The sequence below is a fragment of the Pelodiscus sinensis genome, chromosome 3 (genome assembly GCF_049634645.1).
Source record: "Pelodiscus sinensis isolate JC-2024 chromosome 3, ASM4963464v1, whole genome shotgun sequence".
Classification (NCBI taxonomy): Eukaryota; Metazoa; Chordata; order Testudines; family Trionychidae; genus Pelodiscus; species Pelodiscus sinensis.
In genome coordinates, this window is record NC_134713.1 from 2025736 (window position 1) to 2039835 (window position 14100).

The 14100-nt window shown below is 73.5% G+C and overlaps 1 protein-coding gene across 4 annotated transcripts in view; it reads left to right on the top strand.

The window, feature by feature from the left end:
• OTOF (otoferlin) overlaps positions 1 to 14100 on the top strand; it is a 94219-nt gene that overhangs the window by 77515 nt on the left and 2604 nt on the right. For all 4 annotated transcript variants that reach the window (XM_075925974.1, XM_075925972.1, XM_075925973.1 and 1 more), the window contains 9 exons: positions 952 to 1086; positions 1179 to 1316; positions 2261 to 2388; positions 3182 to 3352; positions 5046 to 5206; positions 5580 to 5722; positions 6143 to 6231; positions 7448 to 7546; positions 10579 to 10820. In XM_075925974.1, the coding sequence (XP_075782089.1) occupies positions 952 to 1086; positions 1179 to 1316; positions 2261 to 2388; positions 3182 to 3352; positions 5046 to 5206; positions 5580 to 5722; positions 6143 to 6231; positions 7448 to 7546; positions 10579 to 10820 (1306 nt within the window). The remainder of the gene's footprint in view (positions 1 to 951; positions 1087 to 1178; positions 1317 to 2260; positions 2389 to 3181; positions 3353 to 5045; positions 5207 to 5579; positions 5723 to 6142; positions 6232 to 7447; positions 7547 to 10578; positions 10821 to 14100) is intronic.

The following is a 14100-nucleotide window of genomic DNA, read 5'->3' on the forward strand; positions in this document are numbered from 1 at the left end:
CGCTGTTAACCGGTGGAACTCACCGCCAGGGGATTTTGTGGAGGGCCAAAGGATAACCGGGTGCAAGGAAGAACTAGACACATCCACGGAGGATCGATCCATCAATGCAGCCCCACCCCTAAGCCTCTGGGAGTACAAGACGGAGGTGGATCACTCTGTAACAGCTGTTCTGCACACACCCCGGGGAGCTTTGGTACAGGCCAAAGCCAGGGCCAGGCCATGGGGCTAGACGGACCACGGCGTGTCTGACCCGCTACGGCAGCTCTTAAGTTCTTAGGCCTGGAAGGGGCTCAGATACGGGGAGAGGAGGCCCAGTGGCCGTTGCCCCGGGGGTATCTCTTGTGACAGGAGCGGGTCATGGGAAACCAAGGGGAGTTTCCACGCAGGGCGTGGCCCGGGCCTCAGACCGGCTCCCAAGGGAGCGGGTGCAAACGACGTTGCTTGGGTGGCACAGGAGCCACGCAGTCGGGCAGCCAAGCCCCTGCGGCCCAAGCCTCTGCCCCCACGGTCCCCCGCCGGGCACAGACGAGCACCCTCCACACACGGCTGGAGGGGCCCAGCCGGCCCGAGCCCCCCCTTCCCCTGAGCTGCCCTGGATGGGAAGAGCCTCGAGTCCCAGCTGCCCGGAGGAGCCGTGAGCCCCGCCGCGGCCCAGCCCTGGCACTGTGGCCGGGAGCAGCAGCAAAGGTCTGGGGAGGCAGAGCCTCCGTGACACGCCACCGCTCTTGCCGGCTTTGTGAGGCCGCATCCGGCCTTGCAGCCCCCTGGGAAGCTCGGGGGGGAGGGCGGGCGGCTCAGAGTCCCACACGCTGCTGCTGTTGGCGGGGAGTGACCAGCACGAGGTGCCCAACCCCCCTCGGCCGCCCGCGGCGCTCCGGGCACCCAGCCCGCATTGCTGCTGTGGGCCCGGGCACCGCCGTCGCCTCACGCCGAGGCCCTCCGCCCGCCTAGGTCTACAACAAGGAGCTGGAGGCGGAGTTCGACAGCTTCGAGGACTGGCTGCACACGTTCAGCCTCTTCCGGGGCAAGATCGGGGACAACGAGGACACGGCGACGGAGGAGGAGCGGGTCGTGGGCCGGTTCAAGGTGAGCCTGCTGCAGCCCTGGAGAGCGGGAGGTGGCCCGTGGGGGCCCGTGGTCGCCAGGCCCCCAATAGGTATCGTTTTCCCTTGCCCCAGGGCTCCATGTGTGTTTACAAAGTGCCGCTTCCCGAGGACATCACCAAGGAGGCCGGGTACGACCCCAACTTCGGCATGTTCCAGGGGATCCCCAGCAACGACCCCATCAACGTGCTGGTCCGAGTGTACGTCGTGCGGGTGAGTGACCCCGTGTGCTCCGCGGGCAGCGGGGAGGGGCAATTCCGTCTCAGGGACACGGGCAGGAGGAACCAACGTCTTGCTATTCTAGAGGACAACTTCCTAACTCGGAACGTGTTCCACCAAGTAGGGGGAACTCAACAGTCAGCCTCATCCTGGCGGAGAAAGAGGAGCCGAACCTCCCCCTGAGCATTAACGGTAGCGTTAATGACTTGATCACAGTCTTAACGGGCAAACAGAATAAAGTCCAAGTCGGTGGTCTATATGCTGGATGCGTTGAAAGGACCAGTTTCACGACAATGCTAAATGAACATGAGCCAAAAGCGCTGGGAAGAAGAATTTAATCAGAAAAACTGTGAATGATAACTGGGAATTATTTAGAACGTTAAATTACTAGATACCCAAAAAGCCACAATTCCATAGGCAAAAAAGAAGGACATACTGGTTAAAAAAAATCCCTGGTTTAGAGGGTAAGTGAAGGCAGCAATAGCAAATGGGGAAAAAATGGGACGTTGATGAGGAATATAAATTGTAATTGTAGACAACTGATAAGGGAAGCAAAAGGACATAAGGAGAAGCCTTTGAGTAATAGAGTTAAGGACAATAAGAAGGAATTTTTAAAATATATTAGGAACAAAAGCAATCCTAACACTGGTAGAATTATCATTAGTAATGGAGAAAAGCCGGAAGTATTCAATAAATATTTCTGTTCTGTATTTGGGAAAAAAGAAATGATATATCAGCTTTAGATACTAAAGTGCCAGATACTCGGGATGTTAAATTGCAAATAATCCACAAATTGAGTAACTGATGGAATTTCCATTGAATGTTGATAAGTCGACATGGGAGGGAGGGGGCTCGCTAACCCCTCTGCGGCTCTGCAATTTAAAGGTAGTAGGAGCCGGGCTCCATGAGCCATGGTGGGTCTCGTGTCTTCCTCCCAGGCCACCGACCTGCACCCGGCCGACATCAACGGGAAAGCCGATCCCTATATCGCCATCAGGCTGGGCAAGACGGACATCAAGGACAAGGAGAATTACATCTCCAAGCAGCTGAACCCCATCTTCGGGAAGTAAGGCCCTGCCGTGGCGGGGGGGAGGGCGCCACGGGGCCCCTGGCGGCCACAGAGGGGCGGGGGTAGGGCGCAGGCCCAGCGCGGGTCAGGGCAGGCGGGGCCAGGCAGAGAGGGCAGGGCGCGGGAGGGGGTCGGGTCCGGTCGTGTGGGGGACCCAGCACTGCCCCCTGCAAAGGTGCCGGTCACCCAGACAGAAGAGCGGGACATGGGCCGGCTCGGTGCCCCCACCTCGACCCGTCCCGGGCTGGCCACGCTGCCAGGCCTGCCACTCGGATGGGGCACCCGTGCCTGGACTGTGGCTCCGCCCCCCCAGCTCAGCCTGTCCCTGCCCCACCCCCTGCTCGCCCCAGCCCCCTCCCCACCGGAGTGGCAGGCGGGGCCTTGGGGGGAAGGGGCCGAGCAGGGGCGGGGCCTGAGGGAGGGAATGGGGGCGGGGCCTCGGGGTAGAACATGAGCAGGGTAGAAGCAGAGCCTTGGGGTGGGTTGGAGTGTGGGCCTTGGGTGGAGTGGGGATGGGGGCGGAGCCTTGGGTGGGGTGTGGGCGGGGCTTTGGGTGGAGCTTTGGCAGGGGCGGAGCCTGTGAGGGTGGAGTGTGGGCGGGGCCATGAGGTGGGGGCGGAGCCTTGGAGCAGAGCAAAGCACCAGGAGCATGGTCCAAGCGCCGGGCGTGACTGTGATGGGGCCCGGAGGCGCAGAGCCGGGGCGGCCACGTTCCCAGGCCACCGCCCACGCGGGGAGCCGGCGCCCGCCCGAGGCCAAACGCGCTTCTGTTCTCCCCGCCCTCGGCCAGGTCCTTCGACATCGAGGCCACCTTCCCCATGGAGTCCATGCTGACGGTGGCCGTGTACGACTGGGACCTGGTGGGCTCGGACGACCTCATCGGGGAGACCAAGATAGACCTGGAGAACCGTTACTACAGCAAGCACCGGGCCACCTGCGGCCTCTCCCAGGCCTACTCCATGTACGGACGCAGGGCCCGGGTCCAGCCCCCCCGCCCGGCCCTGCCCCCCGCCTCGGGTCCAGCCCCCCCCCGCCCGGCCCTGCCCCCCGCCTCGGGTCCAGCCCCCCCCCGCCCGGCCCTGCCCCCCGCCTCGGGTCCAGCCCCCCCCCGCCCGGCCCTGCCCCCCGCCTCGGGTCCAGCCCCCCCGCCCGGCCCTGCCCCCCGCCTCGGGTCCAGCCCCCCCCGCCCGGCCCTGCCCCCCGCCTCGGGTCCAGCCCCCCCCCGCCCGGCCCTGCCCCCCGCCCGGCCCTGCCCCCCGCCTCGGGTCCAGCCCCCCCGCCCGGCCCTGCCGCCCACAGTGCCCCAACGATGTGGGAATGATCAGGCCTAGCCACCCGCCCAGCTGGGCATGTGGAAACATCTGCCGTAGCCTGCCTCCCCACTGGCCCTGCCTGCTCCGACATGGGGCACCCCATGGGGACTAGCAGGGCTGCTGGGCAGGACTCGGGGCCATTCGCAGCGTGCGAAGGAGCTCAAAGAGGGGGCGTGTAAGGCTAGGACTGAGGGCCACCCGCAGAGCTGTGTGGGGAGCCCGGGGCCGGGCCGGGAGGGGCTGTGGGGCGGGAGCGAGGGGGTGCCGGCAGGTCGGCGTGGGGGGAGCCCGGGGTCGGGACGGGAGGGGCTGTGGGGCGGGAGCGAGGGGGTGCCGGCAGGTCGGCGTGGGGGGAGCCCGGGGTCGGGACGGGAGGGGCTGTGGGGCGGGAGCGAGGGGGTGCCGGCAGGTCGGCGTGGGGGGAGCCCGGGGTCGGGACGGGAGGGGCTGTGGGGCGGGAGCGAGGGGGTGCCGGCAGGTCGGCGTGGGGGGAGCCCGGGGTCGGGACGGGAGGGGCTGTGGGGCGGGAGCGAGGGGGTGCCGGCAGGTCGGCGTGGGGGGAGCCTGGGGTCGGGACGGGAGGGGCTGTGGGGCGGGAGCGAGGGGGTGCCGGCAGGTCGGCGTGGGGGGAGCCCGGGGTCGGGACGGGAGGGGCTGTGGGGCGGGAGCGAGGGGGTGCCGGCAGATTGGTGTGGGGGGAGCCCGGGGTCGGGACGGGAGGGGCTGTGGGGCGGGAGCGAGGGGGTGCCGGCAGGTCGGCGTGGGGGGAGCCCGGGGTCGGGACGGGAGGGGCTGTGGGGCAGGAGCGAGAGGGTGCCGGCAGATTGGTGTGGGGGGAGCCCGGGGTCGGGACGGGAGGGGCTGTGGGGCAGGAGCGAGGGGGTGCCGGCAGGTCGGCGTGGGGGGAGCCCGGGGCCAGGAGGGGCTGTGGGGCGGGAGCGAGGGAGTGCCGGCAGATTGGTGTGGGGGGAGCCCGGGGTCGGGACGGGAGGGGCTGTGGGGCGGGAGCGAGGGGGCGCCGGCAGATTGGTGTGGGGGGAGCCCGGGGTCGGGCCGGCATCTGCCCTGGATTCCCACGTGATGCCGGCTCCCGCCGGGCGATGCCCCTTCCTGCAGCCTGGCGGAGCAGGCCTGTCCCCCGGCAGCCCCCCCTCACCCCAGCCCCCGGCAGCCCCCCCTCACCCCGGCCGCCCCCCCTCACCCCAGCCCCCGGCAGCCCCCCCTCACCCCGGCCGCCCCCCCTCACCCCGGCCCCCGGCAGCCCCCCTCACCCCGTCCCCCGGCAGCCCCCCCTCACCCCGTCCCCCGGCAGCCCCCCCTCACCCCGGCCCTGTGTCACAGCCACGGCTACAACATGTGGCGGGACCCGGCGAAGCCCTCGCAGATCCTCTCCAGGCTGTGCAAGGAGGGCAAGGTGGACGGGCCCCACTACGGCCCCCCCGGGCGGGTGAAAGTCGCCAACCGGGTCTTCACCGGCCCCACGGAGATCGAGGACGAAAACGGTAACGGGGCCGAGGGCGCGGGGGCCCCTGGCCGGGCTGAGGGCTGCACCCCCCCCATTCCCCGCTGACGTGGGACGGCGCCGCAGGGGCTGAGCTGGTTCTGTGCCTGGGGTTTCTCTGGGGCTGCCCCGTGGCTGCGCCCGGCTCTGCGCTGAGCGCTGGCTCCGGCCGCCGATGGAGCCCTGGGTGCAAGGGGAGCCAGAGGCCGTGGGCCTGGCAGGGCCCTGGGGTGGGCAGAAGCAGGGTGCAGCAGCCTGACCCAAAGCCCCCAGCGTCAGCGGAGCCCCCTTGGCTCGGGCCGGGGCCTGCCGGGGGCTGGGCGTTCCCTGGCCGTGGCCCGCCCGTGGGGTCAGCGCTCCCTCCGCGCCCGCAGGCCAGAAGAAGGCCACGGAGGAGCACCTGGCCCTGGCGGTGCTGCGGCACTGGGAGGAGATCCCCCGGGCAGGCTGCAAGCTGGTGCCCGAGCACGTGGAGACGCGCCCGCTGCTGAACCCCGACAAGCCCGGCATCGAGCAGGTATCGCCCCCGGTCCCGTGGCACCGGCCGGCCCTGCCCTGCCTCCCGGGGTCCCACCCCTGCGCCAGCCCGGCCCTGGGCCCCCAGGACGGCCCCTTCCCGCTGCACCCCGGGGAGCAGTCCGAGCCGTTCTCGCCGGCTCCCAGCATTGGCTGAATAGCCCCCCGCTTTGCATACCGGCCCGAGCCCCCTGCATCCCGACACCCCACGGCTGTAGGCCCCTTCCCAGCGCCTCCCCCATCTCTTCCCCACACCCCCATCCTGGGGCCTGCTCCTACGGGCAGGAGACCCCCTGTGGGGGTGGGGAGATGGGGTGCAGCCGAGCCCCCAAGTTCCCTGCCACCCCCCCGGCCGGGGCTGCCACGCGGGAGGGAGGGATCCAGGAAAGGGGGAGCTGACCGGGTCTCCCCCACCCTGCAGGGCCGGCTGGAGATGTGGGTGGACATGTTCCCCATGGACATGCCGGCCCCGGGGCCCGCCACCGACATCTCTCCCAGGAAGCCGAAGAGGTAACACCCCCGCCACTCACCCCCCGGACTGCCGCGAAGGGGAGAGCACCCAGGGCCCCCACCGCCTCCTCCCACGCCCGCCCGCAGCCCGGCTGCCACCCCTGCTCCGGGCCCCAGGCCGGGGGGGGGTCGGGCTGTGACGCCCTCCAGCGAGGCCGCCCCGGGACCCAGCCGGGCCTGGTCCGGAGCCCCGGGAACTCAAGGAGGGGTTTTCCCAGGGCAGGACAAGGCTGCAGGAGGGGGACAGAGGGGCTGGTTTGGCTGGGAGAGCAGTGGAGGAGCCGGGGGCCGAGGCCCCCAACTGTGGCGGGGGGCAGGGAAGGGGTGGAGCAGCTGCCAGCCCCAAAGCACTTTGCGCCCCCCCCCCCCACCTCTCTTCCCGATTCCCAGGGCCAGGCCCGAGTGCTGTGACCCGTCCCGGGCCTGTGAGACCCACCCCTGCGGGGGGCACTGTCCCCTGGGGCTGCACGGGCCCCTCCCGCTGGGGTTCGCTCCGGCTGGCAGGGTGGGGTTGGCGCGGCTGCGGGCCTAGGCCTGTGCTGCTCGCGATGCGCCCGGGCGCGAGGCGGGGGCTGCGGGTGGAGCCCGGCCCCGTGTCAGCAGCCCCACAGGCCCCGGCCCTGAGCGACGGGGTCCCCGCCTGGGGGGCGCTGCAGGCGGCATCAGCTGGCCTGGGGCCCCATTGCAAGGGGCGGCCCGTGAGCCGCGTTCGTTAGTAGCATGTTGCTTGTAAGTCTGCAAGGGGCCTCGGAAGGGCCCCGCCCCATGGAGCCTGCAGACGGGGGTCGTGGGGGGGATCCCAGAGGGTGGAAGCCACGGCCAGGCCGGGGGGAGATGGGCCCCCGGTTCTCGCAGCCCAGCTGGAGCGAGTTGGGTCTGTCGTCGGGCCGGGGGCAGGGGGCTGCCGGCGTCTGGGGAGCTGGGTTTAGCACAGGGGGGGCGTCTGTTCCCACTGCCCCCTCCCCGCCCAGGCAGCCCCGGGGACGTCAGCTGGGTTAGGGGGAGGTGTATTTTGGGGTCCCAGCCGCAGAGCCGGGAGCCAGCTGGCCGCAAGGAGCAGGCTGCCTGCCCAGGGCCCCGGCCGGCGCGTGGCAGGACGTCCGACTAGCTGAGCCCAGCTCCGCCAGGACGTGGGCCAGGCCCTGAGCCAGCAGCTTGTCCCAGGGAGCCAGCCCCAGCGGCCCCGCTCACCGCCCGTCTCCCTTCTCCCTGCCAGATACGAGCTTAGAGTGATAGTGTGGAACACAGATGAGGTAACCCTGGAGGACGATGATTTCTTCACTGGGGAGAAATCCAGTGACATATTTGTCCGGGGGTAGGTACGGCAGGCGGGCGCGGGGGGTGAATAACAGGCTTCTGCTTCTTCGTTTTGCTTCCGTGTGATCCCCCTTTGGCCGTGTCTGCCCCCTGCCCGGTGTGGTCTGTCCACATCCCCCTGGCCACGCCCGGCACGGTGTGTCCACATCCCCCCCCGTGCCATGCCTGGTGTATTTCCGCCTCCCCCCCCGTGCCGTGCCCGGTGTATTCATGCCCCCTCCCCATGCCGTGTCTGGTGTGCTGTGTCCATGCGCCCCCCCCCGTGCTATGCCTGGTGTATTCGTGCCCTCCCCGTGCGGCGCACGGTGGGCTGTGTCCATGCGCCCCCCCCCCATGCCATGCCTGGTGTATTCGTGCCCTCCCCGTGCGGCGCACGGTGGGCTGTGTCCGTGCCCCCCCCGTGCCCTGCCTGGTGTATTCGTGCCCTCCCCGTGCCCTGCCTGGTGTATTCGTGCCCCCCCGTGCGGCGCCCGGTGGGCTGTGTCCGTGCCCCTCTGTGCCACGCCCGGTGTGGTCCTTGTGGCCCCCCAGCTATGAGCTGCGGGTCGTTGTGTGGAACACGGACGAGGTGCTTCTGGAGGACGATGCCGTCATGCCCGGCGAGAAGAAGTCCGACATCTATGTCCGGGGGTACCGCCCGCGCCTTGCTGCCTGCCCCTCCCCGCGCCCCTCGCCCCGTCCCGCGCCCCTGCCTCCTAGCCCCACCCTGCCGCGCTCAGGGCTCCCCGGGGCTGGCTCTGCCGCGCCCGGCCCCGAGCCTGCGTTCACACCATGCCGGAGCCCGACGAGCTCCCTGCGGTGACCGGTCCCAGCAGCCGGGGCGGCATCCGGCTGCCAGGGGCGGGGCGGGGCACGTCCGGTGCCCGGCTCTCGGGTGCCAACGCCTCGTTCGTGCCCCTTCCAGGGCCAGGAGCCGCCCCACAGCCTGAGTAATCCCGGGTCTGGCGCCAGCCGTTGGCCAGTGAGCGGGGACCGAGTGCTCCCCTCACTTGTCTCTGCCGACGGGCCGGGTGGCCCCTGGGCTACGGGTTAGTTCTGCTCCGGCCCCACCCTCCCAACTGGTGGGTCTTTGGCCTCCAGAGTCCACTGGTCCCTGGCGCTTCGCTCATTAGCCTGTCCACGGGCAGACATTCCTCAAGCACATACAGAGACTCTTCCAGTCTCCGTACAGAGTCCTAGCTCCACACCCAGACATTATACAGATCTACAGAAGAAAGTAGCTTTTGTTTGACCCCTCACATGGCCCCCTTTGTTCCAACTTTTGGGGCCAACACCCCCCCATGGGTGCAGCAGTGATATGGCTGCGCCCCTCAAAATCCAGTAACGTGACACTGGGCTGGGGTAGGCACCCGGGACTGGTTCACTGGGGTGGAGACGGGCAGCTGGGCTGGGTGTCCCCAAGGGGTGGTGCACGTCCGCACAGGCCTCCGTGCACATATTATTCCACACAAGTATGGAAGCGGCGAAAGGGACGCCCAGGGAGGCAGGGCCCCGCGGCTGTGAGCGTCAAGCCAGCAAAGCAGGTTACTCCCTTTCACGGCTCTGAATGAGGAACCCCCCCCTTGTTGCCTCCATTCTTGTGTGGAATAATGTTCCGTGCGCTGAGGCCTGTGCGGACGTGCACCACCCGTAGACACACACCCAGCGGCGGGCGCTCTGCTAGGCCCCTGGGCAGCATTGGACGCTCTCCTGAGCGGCCGCACAACCGCCCGGCTCACAGGGAACCCAGCCCACAGGAAAAATGGGGAGAGGTGTGTGGGGAGCCACGATTGGGACCAGGTGTGCCAGAGATGCTGAAGGGGGCAGGCCAGCAAGGGCGGCGCGGGCCCCTGAGTGAGCCGTGGGGGATACTCCCGGGGAGCGGCTGCGGCCAGACGTGCCGAGGGGCTCCAGGGGCGCGTGGCCGGGGCTGCGAGTCGGCGCAGGGAGGCCGTTCGGTCTGTGCCGGGGGCTCTGGGGCCACTGCTCCTGCATCCCGCTCCCTGCGGGAAGGCTGGTGCTGGGGGGCCGGGGGAGGGCCCCGAGGCTGACGGGGTGGGCAGGCGGCAAGAGGGGATGGTCACTGTGGTCCTGTCCGGTCGTGGGCTCCAGGGAGCTGCAAACCTGCCCTGCTCGTGGCTGCGGCCCCCAAGGGCCGGGTCGCCAACGAAGCCTGAGGTGCCCTGCGGGGGGTGGCAGCCGCACGTCCCCACGAGGGGCAGGGCCCAGGAGCCGACGGTGGCAGGGCAGGGGGCGGCGCAGGCCCCCTGGCCGCTGGGCCGGGGAACGAAGGGCACCAGGGTCACACGCACGCACACGTCTGTCTCCCAGGCTGCCCCCCCGCCCCGCCTGCAGGGACACAGCCCCACGGCCCCCCCACCTGCCAGCGGCCACGCGCCCTCCCCACGTCCCCTTGGAGCACCCGGGGTCCCCCGCCCTGGGCACGTGTAACCACACACCTCCTGCGCGGGGCCCTGCCGGGGGAGGTGAAGGCCGGGGCTTGAACTGGGCTCAGCACAGAGCTGGGTACATTCACGGCCGTGGGGCCATCAGTGGCCGTTAGCCAGGCGGGGCAGGGAGGGTCCCTGGGCTCTGTCTGTCGCGCTGGGAAGATCCGTGATGGGTCCCTGCTCTGTTCCCACCGGGGCAGACGGGACCCTGGGCCGGATGGACCGTTGGTCTGACCCAGCCTGGCCGCTCTGAGGGTCTGTCCCAGGCGGTGGCTGGCACCAAGCCCACCTGAAGACGGGGCCCATATGCCCTGCTCCAGCTGGAGCTGCAGGCCAGGCGGCGCTGAGCTCGTGCGACAGGCGCTCGTGCGAGAGGCACTTGTGCTAGGCCCCAGGCTCCCCCCGTGCCCAACCCCCACACGCCTGCCGGGCCTTTGAGCCAGCCCTTGTGCATGTGGCTGTCGAGTGCTGTTCCCCGCCCCCCCGGTGCACGTGGCCGTGGCTCCCGTTTGGGGCGGGTCTCGGGGCTGCAGGCTGGAGCCGTGTCCCGGGGGGGGGCAGCCCGGCCCCGGCCCCCTGCCCGACGGTCTGGTCCCTGCAGGTGGCTGAAAGGCCAGCAAGAGGACAAGCAGGACACGGACGTGCACTACCACTCGCTCACCGGCGAGGGCAACTTCAACTGGCGCTACGTCTTCCCCTTCGACTACCTGATGGCCGAGGAGAAAATCGTCATCTCCAAGAAGGAATCCATGTTCTCCTGGGACGAGACCGAGTACAAGATCCCGGCCCGCCTCACCCTGCAGGTCTGGGACGCCGACCACTTCTCCGCCGACGACTTCCTCGGTGGGTAGGGGCCCGGCCCGAGGCGGCGGCGGGGCAGGGAGGGGACCAGCTGTGGGAGGCGAGGCTGGGCGCAGAGGGCGGGAGGGCAGCCCCAGTGGAGACCCTGGGGGTCGGGATGGAGAGGAAGCCCCCGGAGGGGGGACCCCAGGAGAAAGAGTGGGGCGTGCGGGGTGGCTGGGTGGAGGGCCGGCCGGGCGGGGGTCCCCCATGCGGGGTGGCTGGGCGGAGGGCCGGCCGGGCGGGGTTCCCCCGTGCGGGGTGGCTGGGCGGAGGGCCGGCCGGGCGGGGGTCCCCCGTGCGGGGTGGCTGAGCGGAGGGCCGGCCGGGCGGGGGTCCCCCGTGCGGGGTGGCTGGGCGGAGGGACGGCCGGGCGGGGGTCCCCCATGCGGGGTGGCTGGGCGGAGGGCCGGCCGGGCGGGGTTCCCCCGTGCGGGGTGGCTGAGCGGAGGGCCGGCCGGGCGGGGGTCCCCCGTGCGGGGTGGCTGGGCGGAGGGACGGCCGGGCGGGGGTCCCCCATGCGGGGTGGCTGGGCGGAGGTCCCCCGTGCGGGGTGGCTGGGCGGAGGGACGGCCGGGCGGAGGTCCCCCATGCGGGGTGGCTGGGCGGGGGTCCCCCGTGCGGGGTGGCTGGGCGGAGGGACGGCCGGGCGGAGGTCCCCCATGCGGGGTGGCTGGGCGGGGGTCCCCCGTGCGGGGTGGCCGGGCGGAGGGCCGGCCGGGCGGGGGTCCCCCGTGCGGGGTGGCCGGGCGGAGGGCCGGCCGGGCGGGGGTCCCCCGTGCGGGGTGGCCGGGCGGAGGGCCGGCCGGGCGGGGGTCCCCCGTGCGGGCTGGCCGGGCGGAGGGCCGGCCGGGCGGGGGTCCCCCGTGCGGGCTGGCCGGGCGGAGGGCCGGCCGGGCGGGGGTCCCCCGTGCGGGCTGGCCGGGCGGAGGGCCGGCCGGGCGGGGGTCCCCCGTGCGGGCTGGCCGGGCGGAGGGCCGGCCGGGCGGGGGTCCCCCGTGCGGGGTGGCCGGGCGGAGGGCCGGCCGGGCGGGGGTCCCCCGTGCGGGGTGGCTGGGCGGAGGGCCGGCCGGGCGGGGGTCCCCCGTGCGGGGTGGCTGGGCGGAGGGCCGGCCGGGCGGGGGTCCCCCGTGCGGGGTGGCTGGGCGGAGGGCCGGCCGGGCGGGGGTCCCCCGTGCGGGGTGGCTGGGCGGAGGGCCGGCCGGGCGGGGGTCCCCCGTGCGGGGTGGCTGAGCGGAGGGCCGGCCGGGCGGGGGTCCCCCGTGCGGGGTGGCTGGGTGGAGGGCCGGCCGTGCGGGGTGGCTGGGCGGAGGGCCGGCCGGGCGGGGGTCCCCCGTGCGGGGTGGCTGAGCGGAGGGCCGGCCGGGCGGGGGTCCCCCGTGCGGGGTGGCTGGGCGGAGGGCCGGCCGGGCGGGGGTCCCCCGTGCGGGGTGGCCGGGCGGAGGGCCGGCCGGGCGGGGGTCCCCCGTGCGGGGTGGCCGGGCGGAGGGCCGGCCGGGCGGGGGTCCCCCGTGCGGGGTGGCTGGGCGGAGGGCCGGCCGGGCAGGGGTCCCCCGTGCGGGGTGGCTGGGCGGAGGGCCGGCCGGGCGGGGGTCCCCCGTGCGGGGTGGCTGGGCGGAGGGCCGGCCAGGTGGGGGTCCCCCGTGCGGGGTGGCCGGGCGGAGGGCCGGCTGGGCGGGGGTTCCCCATGCGGGGTGGCTGGGTGGAGGGCCGGCCGGGCGGGGGTCCCCCGTGCGGGGTGGCTGGGCGGAGGGCCGGCCGGGCGGGGGTCCCCCGTGCGGGGTGGCTGGGCGGAGGGCCGGCCGGGTGGGGGTCCCCCGTGCGGGGTGGCTGGGCGGAGGGCCGGCCGGGTGGGGGTCCCCCGTGCGGGGTGGCCGGGCGGAGGGCCGGCCGTGCGGGGTGGCTGAGCGGAGGGCCGGCCGGGAGGGGTTCCCCCGTGCGGGGTGGCCGGGCGGAGGGCCGGCCGGGAGGGGTTCCCCCGTGCGGGGTGGCCGGGCGGAGGGCCGGCCAGGTGGGGGTCCCCCGTGCGGGGTGGCCGGGCGGAGGGCCGGCCGGGCGGGGGTCCCCCGTGCGGAGTGGCTGGGTGGAGGGCTGGCCGGGCGGGGGTCCCCCGTGCGGGGTGGCTGAGCGGAGGGCCGGCCGGGCGGGGGTCCCCCGTGCGGGGTGGCCGGGCGGAGGGCCGGCCGGGCGGGGGTCCCCCGTGCGGGGTGGCCGGGCGGAGGGCCGGCCGGGCGGGGGTCCCCCGTGCGGGGTGGCTGGGTGGAGGGCCGGCCGGGCGGGGGTCCCCCGTGCGGAGTGGCTGGGTGGAGGGCCGGCCGGGCGGGGGTCCCCCGTGCGGGGTGGCTGGGTGGAGGGCCGGCCGGGCGGGGGTCCCCCGTGCGGGGTGGCTGGGTGGAGGGCCGGCCGGGCGGGGGTCCCCCGTGCGGGGTGGCCGGGTGGAGGGCCGGCCGGGCGGGGGTCCCCCGTGCGGGGTGGCTGAGCGGAGGGCCGGCTGGGCGGGGGTCCCCCGTGCGGGGTGGCTGGGTGGAGGGCCGGCCGGGCGGGGGTCCCCCGTGCGGGGTGGCCGGGCGGAGGGCCGGCCGGGCGGGGGTCCCCCATGCGGGGTGGCCGGGCGGAGGGCCGGCTGGGCGGGGGTTCCCCATGTGGGGTGGCTGGGTGGAGGGCCGGCCGGGCGGGGGTCCCCCGTGCGGGGTGGCTGGGCGGAGGGCCGGCCGGGCGGGGGTCCCCCGTGCGGGGTGGCTGGGCGGAGGGCTGGCCAGGTGGGGGTCCCCCGTGCGGAGTGGCCGGGCGGAGGGCCGGCTGGGCGGGGGTCCCCCGTGCGGAGTGGCTGGGCAGAGGGCCGGCTGGGCGGGGGTCCCCCGTGCGGGGTGGCTGGGCGGAGGGCCGGCTGGGCGGGGGTTCCCCGTGCGGGGTGGCTGGGCGGAGGGCCGGCCGGGCGGGGGTCCCCCGTGTGGGGTGGCCGGGCGGAGGGCCGGCCGGGCGGGGGTCCCCCGTGTGGGGTGGCCGGGCGGAGGGCCGGCCGGGCGGGGGTCCCCCGTGTGGGGTGGCCGGGCGGAGGGCCGGCTGGGCGGGGGTCCCCCGTGCGGGGTGGCCGGGCGGAGGGCCGGCCGGGCGGGGGTCCCCCGTGCGGAGTGGCTGGGCGGAGGGCCGGCTGGGCGGGGGTCCCCCGTGCGGGGTGGCCGGGCGGAGGGCCGGCCGGGCGGGGGTCCCCCGTGCGGAGTGGCTGGGCGGAGGGCCGGCTGGGCGGGGGTCCCCCGTGTGGGGTGGCCGGGCGGAGGGCCGG